The sequence below is a fragment of the Cydia strobilella genome, chromosome 2 (genome assembly GCF_947568885.1).
Source record: "Cydia strobilella chromosome 2, ilCydStro3.1, whole genome shotgun sequence".
Taxonomy (NCBI): domain Eukaryota; kingdom Metazoa; phylum Arthropoda; class Insecta; order Lepidoptera; family Tortricidae; genus Cydia; species Cydia strobilella.
The window spans coordinates 23,635,888-23,655,577 of NC_086042.1; the positions used below are offsets into that span (position 1 = coordinate 23,635,888).

The 19,690-nt window shown below is 38.3% G+C and overlaps 1 protein-coding gene across 5 annotated transcripts in view; it reads right to left on the bottom strand.

Annotated features, from left to right (window-relative positions):
• The window catches only part of LOC134753785 (transcriptional activator Myb), a 65,274-nt gene that overhangs the window by 40,566 nt on the left and 5,018 nt on the right, over nucleotides 1–19,690 (bottom strand). For 3 of the 5 annotated variants that reach the window (XM_063689763.1, XM_063689750.1, XM_063689728.1), the window contains exon 2: nucleotides 15,450–15,578. In XM_063689763.1, coding sequence (XP_063545833.1) covers nucleotides 15,450–15,578 — 129 coding nt within the window. Of the gene's footprint in view, nucleotides 1–13,521; nucleotides 13,895–15,449; nucleotides 15,579–19,690 lie in introns of those variants that run through there. The other 2 variants (XM_063689737.1, XM_063689743.1) reach the window with 2 other exon arrangements.

The window sequence follows — 19,690 nt, forward strand, 5'->3', positions numbered from 1 at the left end:
TAGTAAGAAATTATAAAAAATTACTAGTTTTTTCAGTCTAATTTTAGTCTCGCATCGTACCTTACTACATATTTGCTTTCTTACGGAAAATCCTATACCTAGGCCAGGAAATAAATGCTCAAAAAAAGTTGAACACAATTTTTGACTCCGTAACTTTGTTTGGACTAGTTAGGAGGTTCGGTTAGTCACATAACTGTGCTGCGCCTAGTGACCATAAGGTCACTACACTATGTAGTTGTATAAAAATGTAAGCATATATATATATATATGTCTTTTATAATACTGAATAAAGATAATTTTGATTTTGTTTTTTTTTTTTTTTAACATTTCAAAAGTCCCCAGGCCGTAGCCCTTGAGCCAGGGGCCGGGGGAGCCGGGAGCTTGCGGGGGTTTGAAGGTCCCATTTTACGGTTTTTCGATTATATCTCTAAAACTATGCATCTTAGCGACATGGCCACTTAAACAAAATGAAAGTTAATTTAATTTGTTACAAGTTTCATTTAGTCAAGTTTTTCAATATCTTGTATAGTTTTTGAGATATACGCTCTTGAAAGTTTATTTAGGGCTCCCAATTTTATCTTGATATCTTCATTAGTGAAGCTGCTAGGCCGTGTTTGGTATCGTTGTCGTATAAATCGGGGGTGCTGAATCCATTTATGGTATCACATTGACACCATTCCGAAGTAAAAACAAAACTTATAAAAATACTTTTTTAAACTCCTCTTGCCGCTTAAGCCGCTGAACCGATTTCGTTGAAATTTGGTATAGAAATAGTTTGAGTCCCGGGACAAGATGGGGAATCAATAACCGCTGAACCGATTTAGACGAATTTTGGGATAGTTTGAAAATGATACCAAACATGACTTCAAACCTAAACTGAAACAGTATTAACTTCAGGAATTCAGTTTCGCCGAAGACGCTGAATTCCCCTAACACCCCATTTCACACCTTTAAAGGATGATTTATGAAATAAAAACTATCTTGTCCTGTCTCGGGACTCAAAATATATGTATATCAAATTTCAATTAAATCGGTTCAGCGGTTTAAGCCTGAAGAGGAGTTAAAAAAAAAAGGTATTTGTTTAAAGTTTATATGTTTTTACTTCAGAATGGTGTCAATCTCAATGTGATACCATAAATACATTTGGCACTCCCGATTAATACAAAAACGATACCAAACATGGCTTCACTAATGTAGAAGTTGAGATAAAATTGAGTCCCTAATAAACTTCAAGAGAAATATCCTAAAAACTATTCAAGATATCGAAAAACTTGACTATCGAAAAAGTTAAACTTGTAGCAAATTTAATCAGCTTTCGGTAATCATGTCGCTAAGATGCAAAGTTTCCAAGACGTTGTGAAAAACCGAAAAATGGGACCGTCTTACCCCCTCTCTCTCCCCCCAATGACTGAAGTTTAAAGTTGACATGTACTGAGATAGAGACGAGCACTCGGATATCTAGATACCTTAAGCATGAATCCGATGGTTTTGTTCAGCCGAGAGAAAAATTTACAGTATTTGACCGACAATTTTTCTAAACAGATAAAAAAACAAGTTTGGAAACAAATCAAATTATTTTATTAAATATTTTGATTTGTGTTTTTTAAGTAGTCACACTACTATACATATATAAATTATAAACTGTAATAGATGTCATATAGTAATAGTAATAGCCTTTATTTCATGCTTCTTTTTTACAATTACATAAAATTTCATATTGGTTTATTATTTGCATGTCGCTTGTGCGGAAAAGGCCTCCCGGCCTCCCCCAGTTTTTCCCATTCCTTCCTATCCTGTGCTGTTCTCCACCAGTATCTGTCGAAGTTCATTAGCTCGTCTCTCCATCTTTTATTTGGTCTTTTTCGCTTTCTCGCTATTCCTATTGGTGACCATTCTGTGACACGTTTAGTCCACCGGTTATCCGTTGTTCGACATATATTATGGACAGCCCAGGCCCATTTGCTCTTATTTATTGCATATATTATATCTTTTACTCCAGTTTTCTCTCTTATGACTTCGTTTCTGATTCTGTCCTTAATTTTAATTTTTAACATTGACCGTTCCATAGCTCTTTGACAGATTTTCAGTTTATGAATATGTTTCTCAATGGGGCTCCAGGTTTGGGCACCGTAAGTTAAGGTAGGTAGGACAGCAGTATCAAATACCTTTTTCTTTATGGCCATTGACATATCATTTTCAGAATTGATTTTAGAGACCAATATTTTCGCCACGCTCTACTAATCCTGTAGTCTACTTCCTTGTCGAGTCTGTTTTTGAAGGAAACTAGTTGTCCCAGGTATGTGAAGTCTTCAACATATTCCATATTGTTTCTTTCGTGCTTTATTGGTATTTATTTTATCTCCATTAGTAATGATTTTGCATTTTTTTCATGTTCATTGCTAGACCTGCTTCCTTGCATGCTGTGTCGAATTCTGAAATCATTTCTTCTAGTATTTTTGGTTTTTCGGCAACGATTATGACGTCATCCGCAAACCTTAGGTTATTTATGTACTTCCCATTAATATTTATTCCCTTGTTTTCCCATTCTAGTACTCTAAATATGGCCTCCAGGCATGCATTGAACAGTATCGGAGAGATAGGGTCTCCTTGCTTTACGCCTTTTTGCAACCAGAATGATTCGCCGTATTTATCTGTTTTTATTCTCGCCTTGCTATGTTGGTATATCTGTTTTAGTATGTTAACATATTTTACCTCTAGGCCTTGATCATCTAGTGTTTTGAATAAAAATTTATGGTCTATCGAGTCAAAGGCCTTTGTAAAATCTATAAATGCAATGTATATTTCTTTATTTTTGTATTCTGTGCTTTTTTCTATAAGTTGGTTAAGCGTATGTAGATGGTCCATTGTACTGTATTTTGACCGGAATCCAGCTTGTTCCACTGGCTGGTGTTCTTCTAGTGTGTTTTGTATTCTTTTGGTCATCACTGTCATGAACAGTTTATAGACGCAGGATATGATACTAATAGGTCTGATGTCGATGTCATATATTAAAGAAAAAGTGACGAAGCCCCAGTGGTGAAGGCCGGATTCGAACCGAAAAACTTTTTTTTTTCATATTTCCTTTTGCTTTTTTATTTATAAATTCGCAACACTGAATGTAAACAGACACAGTTCTCACCCTCGCCTGATGTCTTATCCATCCGGGTGTGAAATGACTCACGTGCAATATGGTCGTCACGGTAGCTGATACTTAAACGATGGTTAACGGGAAATTAACATTCGTTTAATTAGCTACATTCACATCATTCATCCGATTACATGCTCTAGTGACCTCATGATTTACTACAGACAAAACTACTACGATTTCATTTAATGTATGCGCTTAAGCAATAGGTACATATTAATTTAATTTCGGCTGCATATATATAATTATCATTGTTAATACTTACTTCCTATCCAAAATTGTCTTAAGTACTACCTACCATTCAACAAAATTGGACATCTGTACACCAAATAAGTACATAACTACCAAATAAGTACCTACATCAAAAATAACATGTGATTCTCCCATCACAATCAAATTTTAAATTTTAATAATCCAAAACTTAACAAAATAGGGAACAAAGGCCATAAAATCGATTTCAAATACGATCGCCATATGTCAGTGGAAACATGGTGTAAACCCTCATGCATGGTAATGGTGCCTATATACGTTGTAACGTAGGTACCTTTACTTAAAACAGTATAATCTATGTTTCATAGGGGTCGACCCCCTTGAGAACTTGTTTTTAACATTTTACCCGCATGCGATGCAGGCAAAGGTGCTTAGCTATTTTAATTTTATAGGTACTTTCCTTGTGGTTTTGAAAGGCAGTGTGAATCTTTTAGAGGACTTTGAAACAAAGGCATTCTTCCTGTAATAGTGTATGAAAAATCGGACACAAGAAATATTTACAAAAAATCTGACAAGTGGGAGTCGGACTCGCCCACCGAGGGTTCCTTATTTAGTATTTGTTATTAGAGCGGCAACAGAAAAACATCATCTTTAAAGATTTCAACTGTCTAGCTATAACGGTTCATGAGATACAGCCTGGTGACAGACAGACGGACAGTGGAGTCTTAGTAATAGGGTCCCGTTTTTACCCTTTGGGTACGGAACCCTAAAAACACACGAGGTAACCAACCTATATCAATACCATATAGGCATACAAATATGTTGTGCCTTATATCATATACATATGTGTAACATGTGCCATTATGCCATACGGTGAATATGTCGGGTTTTCCTGTTTAAATAAGGATAACATAAATACTTCATTTAATTCCAATTAGAATCTACCTCCTACTCTACCTACCTTTTAAGTATTCATAAACAAAAACAAATAAGCGCGACGATGACAAGACTTATGATTAAAATAAGTAAAAGGAATGTATTTAAACGCTGCATTTCCGACGAAGAAACTCATTTGAATATAGGAGTACGGGTGCATAAGTAATTTCTTAGAGCATTGTGCGGTGCGCACGCGCCGCGCAGCTGTTGCGGAGATATGAACTCCCACACGACGAATCGATTCATTCATAGTAACAATCGATTTTTTGCAAGATTGTCTACCTCGAGTTGTGAAAGCCGAATCAATAAAGATGTTTGCACAGGTAGAGCTATATTTGTGTTGTGAAACGATTAGATACTTTTTGATCTCGACTTTCTTAAGAATTGATAAAACCTATTTTCGTTTTACTAAGTCTACAACATTCATATTTTATAGACATAGACTTATTAATTATGTATTTAGTAGGTCCCTACCGTAGAGTTTAGGTGATAAATATGTATTCCAGTTAATGTTTTTCAACAATAACATAAAATATTAATAATAAATACATATAGGTACTTATAGTCATGCCGTTAAAAATCTGAACCAAAATCTCTAATGCACTAGTTAACAAATACATATAAGGGTCGTAAAATGTATTTTACCTCAAAACATCTCAAAAAGGTCGTGATGAACTTTGACACCAGAACAAGGCCGAATAGTGTTACAATAATTTACAAAATTCAGGAGCGTAAAAAACATCTGACGCGGGCCATCAACCATTGCGAATAAATGCGAATCTGTCGCGTCTCTAACAAAAGCTAGGCGCGTACCTAAAGCATTTTTATTCGACAGACGGTAAGAAATAATGTTCTCCCCCAATATCTTGAGCTCCCCTCGTAAATGTATACAATATTTCTTCTACCGGGTGTCAAACCAGCTGGTCTATTGAATGTTTTTTTGAAAACATCTTTAAGCTAACTGGGGTTGTTTGCGACCACGTGGTCGGAAATTCGTCCAAAAGTTCAAAGTCCAAACCAGTTCATGTTCAATAGGCGAGACGAAGACTTAATATCGATCTCGAAGTTTTATACCTAGGTCATACACAATACCCTGATTTTGAAAGACCACTATAGCAAAGGTTAATCCCGAAATTAGTCGTTCCATAAATTCATGTCCTGACCAAAATTAGACCTTAGCTACATTTTAACTACAATTCGAGCCATTTTTTTATTTTGCCAAAAAGAGGCACCTAATGTACCTATATACTTATCCGCTTACCGCTAAATTTTATTAGAAATATCTCCACTTCCCCATGCACACGTAAACCTAATCACGAATAGAATACGATTTAGGGGGGTCGAACATATCTTATTTTTTCTTATAAGGGTTTTCATAGTTTTTACGTAAAATCACAGATGCGATTTTTTTTAATTTCTATGAAATTATGACGTTTGAAATCCACAGTAATCCTATCAAACACTATGCTATCAAATACGGTGCAGAGTTAGCTTAAACGGGCTCCAGTACCTTTGTAGGTACAAACAAACATTCCAAAAATGATGTTTTTGCAAAATAAACAGTAAAACAAACACAAACGTGTACTTATTTCTTCTTTAGACTCTTACGTAATATATGTTAATATGGGGGGATGGGGGTCAGCCTATTCTTTCTTATTCTTATTCTTACATATTCTTTTTCTTACATAGGGGAGGGAGGAGGTCAAAAACTGGCAAATCGTCTTACGTAATAAATGAATGGCGCCATAGATATCTTATTTTTTTCTGAGGTAGGTACATATTTATGATAACTTGTACTATTAACTGAAGGTAGGGTAATGAAGTGTTACTAGGCGTAAGAAATGTAAAATAGGGAAAACTCATTTTCAATGAGCAAATGTAATGGTAGCTTCTTCTGAAGAGCTATAATCACTTGACTGTCCTGTAAAAAACTAGGAGTTCCGATTTTTCAAAATGAACCTAGCCCTGAAATAGAAGATTGATGGACGACATAAAAATAACTTATTTCATACTATATTAATTACACTAACGGATTAAAAGCCCTACCATAAACTGTAATTTTAAGGTACCAAATTAACTATGCGGCTTAGTTAAATAATACCTATTAATAAACAATTCATAGTTCGCAACAAAGCCTTAAAAAAAGGTTTCCTGAAATGTCAACTTAGCACGAAGCAAAAAGTTTATTAAAGACATAAAACATTCTTTATTAGAGCCTAGTGCAGTTGCAAGTTGCAATCGTGTGAAAGTTACGTCCTGCACTCACCCCAATTACATCGGCATTCATAGCAAAGCCAAGTTAGATACAGTAGTGATGGGCCTTGGTCATTAGAATCGATATTATCGATTAAGAAATTAGAGATAATGTTTTATTTTATGTATTTAGTCTGCGCAAATATTTATTGCATAACCGAACCGACATAGCAATGGCACCGCAAATTATTTTTGATGAGTAAGTTTCACAAAATATTGTCTTCGGTTACCGCGATAGTTACTCATGAAATAAAACTGTGCGTCCACTGATCCGTTGCGGCCCTGTGGACGTTTACCTAAAGCCAACCCTGCACCGGGCATGGCAGTGCCGCTTTAACCTTTTCGACGTCGTGTCAAACACAAAAGCTGTCACTCGGACGCCGTCACCGAAAACAAAACTAAAATGGAACTTTCTGCACATGCACGTAGGTCTATGTGGTCTGTGACGGATTAATCGGTCTTTGGCGCGTATACGAGTGTGAAGATATCGCTCCGCTCGCGTATCTTAGCTGTAAACGAGTACCTACTTTTGGTTTGTTTACCTATATGCTTCTACTAGTTGAAAGTATTTATTGTCTTGTAGAAAAAGTATTGTATACAATAGTGATATAATCAAGCTTTTCAATCTCGTACCTTACTTAAGCAACTCAGCAAGCTACGTTGCTTAAACACGGTACTCGACTGCTCTCTATTATATCACGATTGTATAAAATACTATTAATTCAATATAATATGATGTCCTTTACCATGTTAATGTCTACTACTTAGGTCATAGTTACTTCCTTATTTTTATCAACCCATCGATAAGGATGCGTTTATGTGTTCATCGACACGAGGCCAGCACTGTCTTGCACCTTGCTTACCATCTGCCGGTAAGCACGTGAAGCAATTAAGCCTCGGGGGTGCCACCCTCCTGGTCGTTTACCTCAGAGGGTGAGTGGTCAGAGCTTGTCATTGCTCATTTTTTAATTCTCACGGTGAGGTAAAGGTTGAGCTAATAGGACTTAGACATGAACTCTGGAGAATGTATAAGGGTAGTAAAAATGGGACACAAATACAGAATACAATTAGATGTTTAGTTTTAAATGGAAATAAGGTCAGTCTAATCTAAGGTACGAGTATGTTACATGCTGGAATTCTGGGATTGTAAGTTAAAATACTTAACCACTAATTAGTAGGATCCAATTGGGTCCTATAAAATCGAATCCAGAGTTTCTGGGGTCGTAGGGGATTATGAGAATAACTTGGTTCACGTCTTCGAGGTAGCAGACCACCAAACCTCGAAAAAAAATCGGAACACATGAAAGAAAATAGTGGTGACCCTCACCTGCAGTAGGTAAATTAAATTAAAACTAAATTAAATAGGCTAAATGAATAAGACCGACCAGCGAAACTTTTACAGAATGTCAAACACTAGCTAAACGTCCATTATGGCTGGACAAAAAACTTCCTACCTTCTCTGGCTACGTTATTTACAAAATTCTTCAAATAGTAGGTGCTAGGTGCCTACTGTGAGCCTGAGCGACCCGATATTTTAATTACATACGCGTTTCGAGGTCATCACCAGGAGAAAAAAAAAACCATGTCGAATTCGGGAATTTACACCAGTCAAATCTTACAAAAAAATCTCCTAAAAAAACAATGCGTAATGTAGTTCTGTATTCTTTGTATGTTGTTTAGAGTCCTTGGAGGAATGTGCAAGCAAAAAAAGTTGTGCCCCTGCGTAATTTGGGTTTTTGGTCAAACCTTGCTTCAAAAAAGGGATTTTTTCTTTGGAATGAAATTTTTAGAATTGGAATGAAACCCAGTTTTATAATGAAACTGCAAAAACTGAAAAAAGTCCGAAATTTTTGCAACTTTTATTTGCTTGCAAAACATAAGTTTCATATTCCTCTAAGGACTACAAACAACATACTAAAAATACATCACGCATTGTTTTTTATTGTAAGATTTGACTGAAGACTAGACAAGTTATATTTTTTAAGAAACGGTGTTTTTTATTTTTGCCAGTCAAGTGGCAAAGTTTACAATCTTTATGTAGGTATGGTAACTTTCTTAAATCTACACCGAATTCAGGCTATTAATACATTTTGGTCTTGCAATTAGAACAAGATTACGCTGTTTAAATTTTAAATGCCTGGTTTGTACGTAGCTTGCTTGCTCTCCTTGGCTTTCGAACATAACAATGTAAGTACGTAAGTAGGTAGATAAATTTACTACAATACCTAATGCGGACTTTTCGCCCATTTAACTGGGAGTTGTAATCGCAAATCTCAATAGTGACTATTCCAGTCTTTGAATGACACCGACGCGCTTCATTCAGCGTAGAGTACAATCACGAAGAAAAATGATTACTTACACACTTTGCGAGTACATATACGATTTTGTACACTGCCTAATGTGGCTTTCATTCATGCGGTCGAATTACCGGTGTGTTACTTAATAAGACGCAACAGCAGACACTGAGACGGCGAATCAAAACATAGTAGAATCTCTTAGAAAGTTTAATAAATGTATTCATTCATTGCACGTCTATATTTTGTACAAGGCACAAACAATAGATAAAAGACCCAACATTTCTTTTGGATATTATTGCCGAGTTCCGGGAATTCCAACTAAGAAGTCATTACAAAGTTTGCTAATTACGACTTACGGAGTAGTAGTAGTTTCTTACCTCAAAAGGAGAAAACGGAATCCTTATAGGATCACTCGTGCGTCTGTCTGTCCGTCCGTCTGTCCGTCTGCCTCAGCCTCTTGGCTCCGAAACTACTGGACCAATTAAGTTGAAATTTGGCACACATATATGTAAGTCTAGCTGTGACCCAAAGACGGACATGTAACGTCTACAAATAAATTTTAAAGCACCACGTGATCACCGATCAGTCGTTATAAAAAATGACGTGTCGGACGCCTCGGTCCGGGCTCGGGCCGCTCTAGCGTAAATTGCATTTTTTTTCGACTTACTGAGGATTACGACTTAACGGGGTTCGAGTTATCGAGATTCCACTGTGCCACGTTAGTAAAAGTCGATTTGGCTCTTTAGCTAAAAGAAATTCAGAAACTCGAAGATTAATGAAAACGGACCTCACAACTCTTTTTATATGGACTTTCCATACAAAAATACCATGTATTTATTGCTATTGAGTGTATTAGAACACGTGGTGGTTGACCTTTCTGTTTTTGCCCTTATAGGACCATTTGTATGTCTCATCAACAGCTTGTGGGTCTCTCCTTGTGTCTACTTTGTACTCTTTGTAGTCGTAGGAAATAATCTAAATAGTTGAAAGAAGAACATTTATGGCCTCGCTAATAATTATCATGAAGATTGCAACGAAAACATTACTAGTATGTCAAAATGTGCGTTTCTCCACTTTCTCCAGACACTTCCTGCCCCGCACAGCTAGACTGTGGAATGAACTGTCGCCTACGGTATTTACGGACCGATACCACAGTGTAAAAAGTAACAGTGGGCCGACGCCTTTGATGTGTACCGAGCTACTAACAATGGCGATGTATGCAGCTCGGGTGCGCGCGGTACACCCCTCGTCCCTCGCACCCCGCACGATGGCCCTGTCTAGACGGCTTAGTCGAATGACTGTATTGTTTTATAGACTGTTCCGATACGATACGACCTTCAAATCTCGAAGAAAAAGGCGTCTATGTAAGTCTCCCATCTAAAAGGCCAGCAACGCACTTCCAACCCCTTTGGTGATGCGGGTGTCCATGGGCGACGGTATATTAAAAAAACCGGCCAAGTGCGAGTCGGACTCGCGCACGGAGGGTTTCGTACTATTACGCAAAAAAAAACGGCAAAAAAATCACGTTTGTTGTATGAGAGCCCCACTACACAATATTTATTTTATTCTGTTTTTAGTATTTGTTGTTATAGCGGCAACAGAAATACATTTGTGAAAATTTCAACTGTCTAGCTATCACGGTTCATGAGATACAACCTGGTGACAGACAGCGGAGTCTTAGTAATACAGTAATAGGGTCCCGTTTTTACCCTTTGGGTACGGAACCCTAAAATAGTACATTTCGATGCTAGTGCGGAAAGTATGTCATTACTTGAGAATGATGACAAGAGAAGAATGACATTTCCGCACGTGTATCGAACGACGTTTTTTAATACAGTTGCGAAAAAATAAGAAAACAACCAGTAAAGAATTCGAAACTTATATTATTAATTCTGTGACACCATTGACATTATGAAGAGGTGTTTTTTTAGCTGGGTGTTATTATTATTGAACCCACTTCAATGAAAGTTTTTTTTTTAAATGCATGTTCTATAAGACAGAAACAATTGTAAATATAAAACATTGTACTATTATTACCCAAATATCGTTAATTACGATTATTTGTGTATCGTACATTTATAAAAACAATATCGAATGTTGCCTTTGGAAACTTAAAGCAGAAAGAAAAAACGCCTCTTCTTTGACAGGCGTTCCGTTCCATTCAGACAACTTATTAAGAACGGTTTTTCAATATTGAATATTTAAAAAAAATTACGTGTTATAATGATGAAGAGGTAAGTAATAAAATATGAAATATGTATATTTTTCGTATTCTTACATTAACAGTAGGTTTTAAAATGTTGATTACGACGTTTAAAGGAAACTAATATTAAAACTCATCGATAAGTAGTCATGAATTGGAACAAGCATAAATTAAAAAAAATTGGAAAATTAAAAAGCACAAGTTCGCGAAAACCAAATTTCCGCACGCTAAACAGCTACGTAAAGTAGCACTTTTTGAGCAACTGTATTAAAAAAAAGATTTAAGACATTTAAGCCTGACTGTACTCGTCCGCCTACATATTTGAAGGCTTTAGGTACCTACGATCTACATACCTCTTGTATGGTCGGGTATAAATTTTTCTCCTTATTCCAAGGCAACAAGATTCATATCTTAGCGGTGGTCTGTGCGTGAGACCTTGTACATGGGCACGTTCCAAGGTCTCTTAAAGCACGCAGGATAATCCAGAAGTTGAAGGTCGAGGGTGTACGCATTCAAATCGGGCATTAGATTATGGTAATACAAAGAATAGGAATGAAGTGTTAGCGGATGTGTTACTAATTGTTAGGGGGGGTAAAATCTGCTGTAGTCTATGTCATCTATAATATTATTTATGTGCAATAATTTATGGAAAAAAACCGGCCAAGTGCGAGTCGGACTCGCGTTCCAAGGGTTCCGTACATTACACAATGAAACGTAGGGTTCTGATCAAAAATTCAGTAATTAAGTCCGACTCACGCTTGACTGCACATTTCTAATAGGTTTTCCTGTCATCTATAGGTAAAGAACTATTCTCTGTTTTTTTTTTTTACTTTAGACCCAGTAGTTTCGGAGATAAAGGGGTGGAATGGTCATTTTTGTCTATTTTCTTTAATAACTTCTAAACTACTTATTTTAAAATGTATTTGAGATTTTCAAAATAAGGTCTTTCATTTGATATATAACGCGATATAGTTTGAAAAACTTTATTTTTTAATTTTCTCATTTACCAAAAGTGGCCACCATGTTTAAAATTTATTTGTTAAACATGATGTCCGTCTTTGGGTCACAAATTTACATATGTGTACCAAATTTTAACTTAATTGGTCCAGTAGTTTTGGAGAAAATGGGCTGTGACAGACGGACAGACAGACAGGCAGACGCACGAGTGATCCTATAAGGGTTACGTTTTTTCCTTTTGAGGTACGGAACCCTAAAAAGTAAATTGTTTGGGTCTAATGGCGTTATTCATTAACATTTGTCAAATCTTACAAACCGTTGATAATTATTTGTCCCTAATTCACAATTAATCCTAATCTTTAGAAAAAGACAAAATTTAACAGAGGCTTGTTTTGTAAGAGGTCGCCAAGTTTTATGAATAAGGGGATTGTAATATCTGTAAAGAAACAAAAGAAAAAGAAGATAGAGCGTTTTAAATGTGGCTTTCCATCAGAGGAGGGTCCTTATGCACATGAAGCATAATGTCCATACCTTCTCTGATGGTAAGCCACAAATGTTTACTGATTGGCAGATTATTTTTTATACTTGATATCCTATAAAATATGCATCTTAATTTACCCCTTATGGGACAAAGCTGGTACCAATATGGATTTAGGCTATAATAGGGAATAATAGCCCCTCTATTTGAATGTTTACACATACAAATAAGTGTTTCCATTTGTCTCCAAAAAGGCATGGCGAATTTGGTTGCTATTTCCTGTAATGGTTCCTAGATAGGTTAACTTAATTCAAATTTACTACTATAACTATGTTATCCAGCTGAATAAATAAACATACTTACATTATCAACACCAAGGGTTCATCCATTAATTACGTCACACGAATTTAGTGGTTTTCTGACCCCTCCCCCCTGGTGTGACGTCACATTTTTTCAATGAAATCAGCAAATCGAATCAAGTATTATTCATATTAAAAGAAATATTAATAATTTCATAACCCAAAACAGGTTAGGAAACAAAATAAAACGATTCAAACCGAATTTCATTCCAAAAACTTGTTATTTAACTGTACAGTGAATAAAATAATTTAAATAAGTTAAAGTGACGTCACAAAGTTTATGACTCCCCCTCCCCCTTGTCACAACATGTCACATTTTCTTGACCCCCTCCCCCCCTAAACGTGTGATGTAATTAAATTAATGGATGACCCCCAAGTGGTTTGTTGAAATTCAGGCATCATACCTACCTATATAAAAGTTGTGTGAATCCATTCTTATGATTCTACAAGTTGATCACCAGAAGATTTGAGTTCATTCGAAACTAAAGTTTAAGCATTTTAAGTTATATGAAGAGGTATAAAAATTCGTAAGTTTCATATACATAGGTATCTACTCTAATATCGTGTAATAACCTTGAAAATGCTGAGGCCACGTACTGAGGTACATGATAATAGATTTCAATGGATAGGTATACTAATCATACCTACAATTTATTGTAAATAAACGAAAGTAATAAACTCACTTTCTTCGGCGACCGCTGCCGGTGTTCGAACTGTTGCTCTCAGCTGGAAAGTTGAAGGATTCACCAAAAATACGATATTGCAGATCGTCATCCTCGTTGCTTTGATATTGCATCGCTTTTCACTAATTACAAAACCGAACCGAACTGAATTAACCACCTTTTTCATTACTTAAGTTTAGTATCATTGTTACGAAACATTAAAAAAATAAATAACTACATTCACTTCTTGTCAGCAAATGATGACATATCGCAAAATTCCCGCCTAAAGGCCCTAAAGGGTCAAAGACAGTGTTTACTTTTTAATTCTGATTTTTTAATTTAATTGAACCCCGACGCGATGAATCTCGGCCGTAACGCGCGCGAAGCCGGACTGACTGAACGACGAACGTGAACGCAGCGGGGTGCGCGGTGGTCGTCACGAGCGCGGGAACCGGCGCTGAGGCCCTCCCTGTCTTGCCCCGGGTTGTTTTTATAATGGCCAAGGCATTTCACATTTCATTGTGGGATGAGACGTGAGATCCTTTTTGAGATGTGTACAGGTAGGTTATTCAGATCAGATAGGATAGGTACTACAAACTACAAACAATTTGAAGAAGTAAGATGCTTTAAGGTACCGTACTAATTTACATAGTGCCTACCCACACAGCTTGAAACTGCTGTTTGAAAGTGCTCTTAGGTATGTACCTACTACTTAAGAAAAAAAATATGATGGTCTATGGGCCATTAAATAAAAGAAATCATGCGGGAATTAAAAATTTAAGACATTTAAGTCAGGAATTCCCGAAATAAATGCAATTATTTTGTCAGTTTTATAAAAATAAACCTCAGATTATGGAATAAGGATGAATGTTAAAGTCCATCTACCTATACATCTTAGATAGTTAATAGATCTTTTTAAAAATCATTTCGCGTTCCTGATGTTGTAGATTACATAAGTCTTTAAAACATAATACTTATGCGGATGCTGTGAAAAATAAAAATATACCACGGCCGACCGGTTCGGCGGTTTACATTCTTTAAAAACGAAGCCAGAGGTCACCGGTTCGATTCTTGTGATGCAAATATACCTGCATCCTGCATTTGCCATAATCTCTTCTCTAGGTACATATTTTAGTCAAATATAATTTTTTCCTGTCACTAAAAACACAACTATTACACGAGACAAGAAACCCAATTAAGCGCATTATTAAGGCATACTTAATTATGTTCGTTTTATAATTTCGAAAATAAAATAACTGCACATCTATTCAGAAAAGAGATTAGTTTCCCCGTTACAATTTTATTATTTTTCTTTTTTGCAGTTCGAAAAATAGTTAAATTTCTAAAATCTTATGGACGGGAATTTTATGGTCTGGATGCTAGCCTAGCTTTCAGGCTACATCTCAAAGAACAAAACTAGACACTGGTAAAACGTATGCATCGTCATCATCTATTTGAATATATTTGTTATTTTGTGTCTTTGAAAGGTTTGTACCTTTGACAGTTGCCAGCCCCATTGAATTTGACGTTTCAAATAATTTTCAAACCCATTGAGGTACTTCAAACCTTTGACCTCCTATTAAATTTACATCTTTGCCTTGACGGCCGGTCTGGCCTAGCGCCTAGCGGGTAGTGAGTGACCCTGCCTATGCAGCCGATGGTCCTGGGTTCGAATCCCGGTAAGGGCTTTTATTTGTGCGATGAGCATAGACATTTTTTCCTAAGTCATGGATGTTTTCTATGTATTTAAGTATTTGTATATTATATATATCGTTGCCTGAGTACCCACAACACAAGCCTTTTTGAGCTTACCGTGGGACAGTCGATGTGTGTAAGAATGTCCTTATAATATTTATTATTATTTATTATGCATAGATTAGCATTTGGTTACAAATTTTCTCAACATCGTAGAAAATGAACCTTTGTAATCACAAAAAACAACTACTTACTGTACTTCTTCTTTAACGATGACATAATCCTCTTCTGCTACAGTGTTAAGCTTCGCCCGCAATACTTGAAGGCGCTCTATCTGCATTTGCAGAGACGCCTTCGACTGGTCATCCTGCATGCTGGAGCTGCTGTAACAACATTGATAAAATATTATTCATATTATAGGTGACGAATGAAAAAATATTGCATGCAGCGGACATGAGAATGTTAAGATGGATGTGTGGCGTGATGATATTGGATAGGATATAGTACATTGTGCAACATGGGGCGTAAGTTAAATATTGCAAACGAGAGTATAGTTAAATCGCGACGGCTTGCCGGAGCAATTTATAGACTCGAGTTTGCAATACTATTACGCCCCTAGTTACACACAATGTTTTTCATCACACTTATACAAAAATGAGGTATAAAGACAAAAAACTGTTAATTATAATACTAGAAACTTCATAACTCCCTAGGGAAAACGCTTTTTCTATAGTTCCGCTAAGCCTGCGTGCAATTCCACATTTACTGAGCGAGTGTGATGAAAAGTAATGAGTATAAGTAAGAGGAAAGCAAAAATTGTATACTAATTGTAGCCTGAAAGTTGCACCCATGACCCTTAGTAGAAAAGGTAAGAACGAATCGCCTATCGTGGTACGGGCATGTATTGCGGAGGGATAAAAGTCATGTAACAAGAAAGTAAAAGTCACAGAAAACCTAACGTTATTTTATTATGATTGTGTTTTTATAATGTAGTTTGATATCCACAAAATATTAAAGAAAGTGCTGCTTAAAAATCCACGTTCATTTAAAAAAATTAGCATATCATGCAGTGTTGGCCGAACGCTAATGCCATTAACCATTAAAAATTAACAATTAAAAAGGTTAATGGCCATTAACCATTAGCCATTGACGGAAAATGAATTAGTAATGGCCATTAACATCAATGGCCATTAATGTTAATTTATTTCAAAAAATTAACAATTAAAACCAACTAATGGTTAATGGTTTACAAACCATTAAAAATTGATTTAATTTTAAAATTAAAAATGTGATTAAAAATTAACAATTAACAAGAAGAAATATCATAATTTTATAAAGGCGTCCAAGGGATCAAAGGTCTGCAAGACTGAACTTGTAAAAGTTTTGAGTATGTATTACTCATCCTCCTTATGAACCCTGGCAGTACCTAGTGGAACATAGGTTTGGTGCAACATAGGCGCACGCTGTTTTGGTCATCCGACTCGTCTTGATGAACACTTGGGAGAGCAGTACTCATGATAGAGCTGATGCTGAACCCTGGCAGTACATAGTGGTGCTCAGGTTTGGTGCAACATAGGCGTACGCTGTTTTGGTAATCCGACTCGTCTTGATGAGCACTTGGGAGAGCAGTACTCATGATAGAGCTGATGCTGAACCCTGGCAGTACATAGTGGAAGTAAGGTTTGGTGCAACATAGGCACGCGCTGTTTTGGTCATCCGACTCGTCTTGATGAGCACTTAGGAGAGCAGTACCCATAATGGAGCTGATGCTGAACCCTGGCAGTACCTAGCGGAACTAAGGATTGGTGCAACATAGGCACACGCTGTTTTAGTCATCCGACTCGTCTTGATGAGAACTTAGGAGAGCAGTACCCATGATAGAGCTGATGCTGAACCCTGGCAGTACCTAGCGGAACTAAGGTTTGGTGCAACATAGGCACACGCTGTTTTAGTCATCCGACTCGTCTTGATGAGCACTTAGGAGAGCGGTACCCATGGTAGAGCTGATGCTGAACCCTTTTTTTTTTTTTTTTTTTTTTTTATAGAGGGGAAAATGCTTTTCGCATACCACCCAGGCGCGGGGACGGGCCTGGGATGGTTATGTGGGACTCCCGTATAGGCTCATGGAACCCACGGTTTACCCACTAAAAACCCCTCTTGACCGCCTCAGGGCTATAAGGCGAGGCCACAGGAACACTGGAGCACTCTTCCGCAGCCTCGCCAGCGGCTGTCCGGACTCCGGACCCAACTCTGGAGGGATTTTTTTATTTTTTATTCCCCCTACCTCCCTAGTAGCGCGCCTTTTTATCAGCGTGCTCGCCATCCCAGGGACCCTTGTGTAGGCGACAGACGTCCCCGAGCCTGTCGCCCACAGGGACCCTTAAGGGGGAAGTCGGCGGTCATATGCCAGCCGCCGCCGCCCCACGCGCTTTCGGCGCATTGGCTGGGAAGCTGGATCGTTTTCCCTGCCGCGCTCTGCCATCTCCTTCTGCACCATGACCGCCTCGCAGAAGTCCAGCACAGCCTGCCACGACCTCTCATATTCCACCATGTTTCGGACCACGGTGGGCAGCGAGAGGTCATGGCCCACCACAGCTGTTAAAGTGCGGCGCTCCTCCTCCCAGGCTTTAAATCGTCTTGATGAGCACTTCGGAGAGCCGTACCCATGATAGAGCTGATGCTGAACCCTGGCAGTACCTAATGGATCTAAGGTTTGGTGCAACATAGGCACACTCTGTTTTAGTCATCCGACTCGTCTTGATGAGCACTTCGGAGAGCCATACCCATGATAGAGCTGATGCTGAACCCTGGCAGTACATAGTGGAACTAAGGTTTGGTGCAACATAGGCACGCGCTGTTTTGGTCATCCGACTCGTCTTGATGAGCACTTAGGAGAGCAGTACCCATGATAGAGCTGATGCTGAACCCTGGCAATACCTAGTGGATCTAAGGTTTGGTGCAATATAGGCACGCGCTGTTTTGGGCATCCGACTCGTCTTGATCAGGTTCAGCATCAGCTCTATCATGGGTACCGCTCTCCTCAGTGCTCATCAAGACGAGTCGGGTGACTAAAACAGCGTGTGCCTATGTTGCACCAAACCTTAGATCCACTAGGTAGTGCCAGGGTTCAGCATCAGCTCTATCATGGGTACTGCTCTCCTAAGTGCTCATCAAGACGAGTCGGATGACTAAAACAGCGTGTGCCTATGTTGCACCAAACCTTAGATCCATTAGGTACTGCCAGGGTTCAGCATCAGGTCTATCATGGGTATGGCTCTCCGAAGTGCTCATCACGACGAGTCGGATGACTAAAACAGCGTGTGCCTATGTTGCACCAAACCTTAGATCCATTAGGTACTGCCAGGGTTCAGCATCAGCTCTATCATGGGTACTGCTCTCCTAAGTGCTCATCAAGACGAGTCGGATGACTAAAACAGCGTGTGCCTATGTTGCACCAAACCTTAGATCCATTAGGTACTGCCAGGGTTCAGCATCAGCTCTATCATGGGTATGGCTCTCCGAAGTGCTCATCAAGACGAGTCGGATGACTAAAACAGCGTGTGCCTACGTTGCACCAAACCTTAGATCCACTAGGTACTGCCAGGGTTCAGCATCAGCTCTATCATGGGTACCGCTCTCCTAAGTGCTTATCAAGACGAGTCGGGTGACTAAAACAGCGTGTCCCTATGATGCACCAAACCTTAGATCCACTAGGTACTGCCAGGGTTCAGCATCAGCTCTATCATGGGTACTGCTCTCCTAAGTGATCATCAAGACGAGTCGGATGACTAAAACAGCGTGTGCCTACGTTGCACCAAACCTTAGATCCACTAGGTACTGCCAGGGTTCAGCATCAGCTCTATCATGGGTACTGCTCTCCTAAGTGCTCATCAAGACGAGTCGGATGACTAAAACAGCGTGTGCCTATGTTGCACCAAACCTTAGATCCATTAGGTACTGCCAGGGTTCAGCATCAGCTCTATCATGGGTACTGCTCTCCTAAGTGCTCATCAAGACGAGTCGGATGACTAAAACAGCGTGTGCCTATGTTGCACCAAACCTTAGATCCATTAGGTACTGCCAGGGTTCAGCATCAGCTCTATCATGGGTATGGCTCTCCGAAGTGCTCATCAAGACGAGTCGGATGACTAAAACAGAGTGTGCCTATGTTGCACCAAACCTTAGATCCATTAGGTACTGCCAGGGTTCAGCATCAGCTCTATCATGGGTACGGCTCTCCGAAGTGCTCATCAAGACGATTTAAATGACCAAAACCGCGTATGTCTGTGTTGCACCAAACCAGAATTCTACTAGGTAGTAGGTAGGTACTGCTACTACTGCCAGGGTTCAGTCAGGGTCATTTTGCTGTCTCATTTTAATATATCACGAATGTAATTTTATTAGACGTTAATGCAATTGAGAGTAATTCTAATTAATTTTTTGAAACTTTAATGGCCATTGAAGTTAATCCGAATTAAAATTAATCCGAATTAAC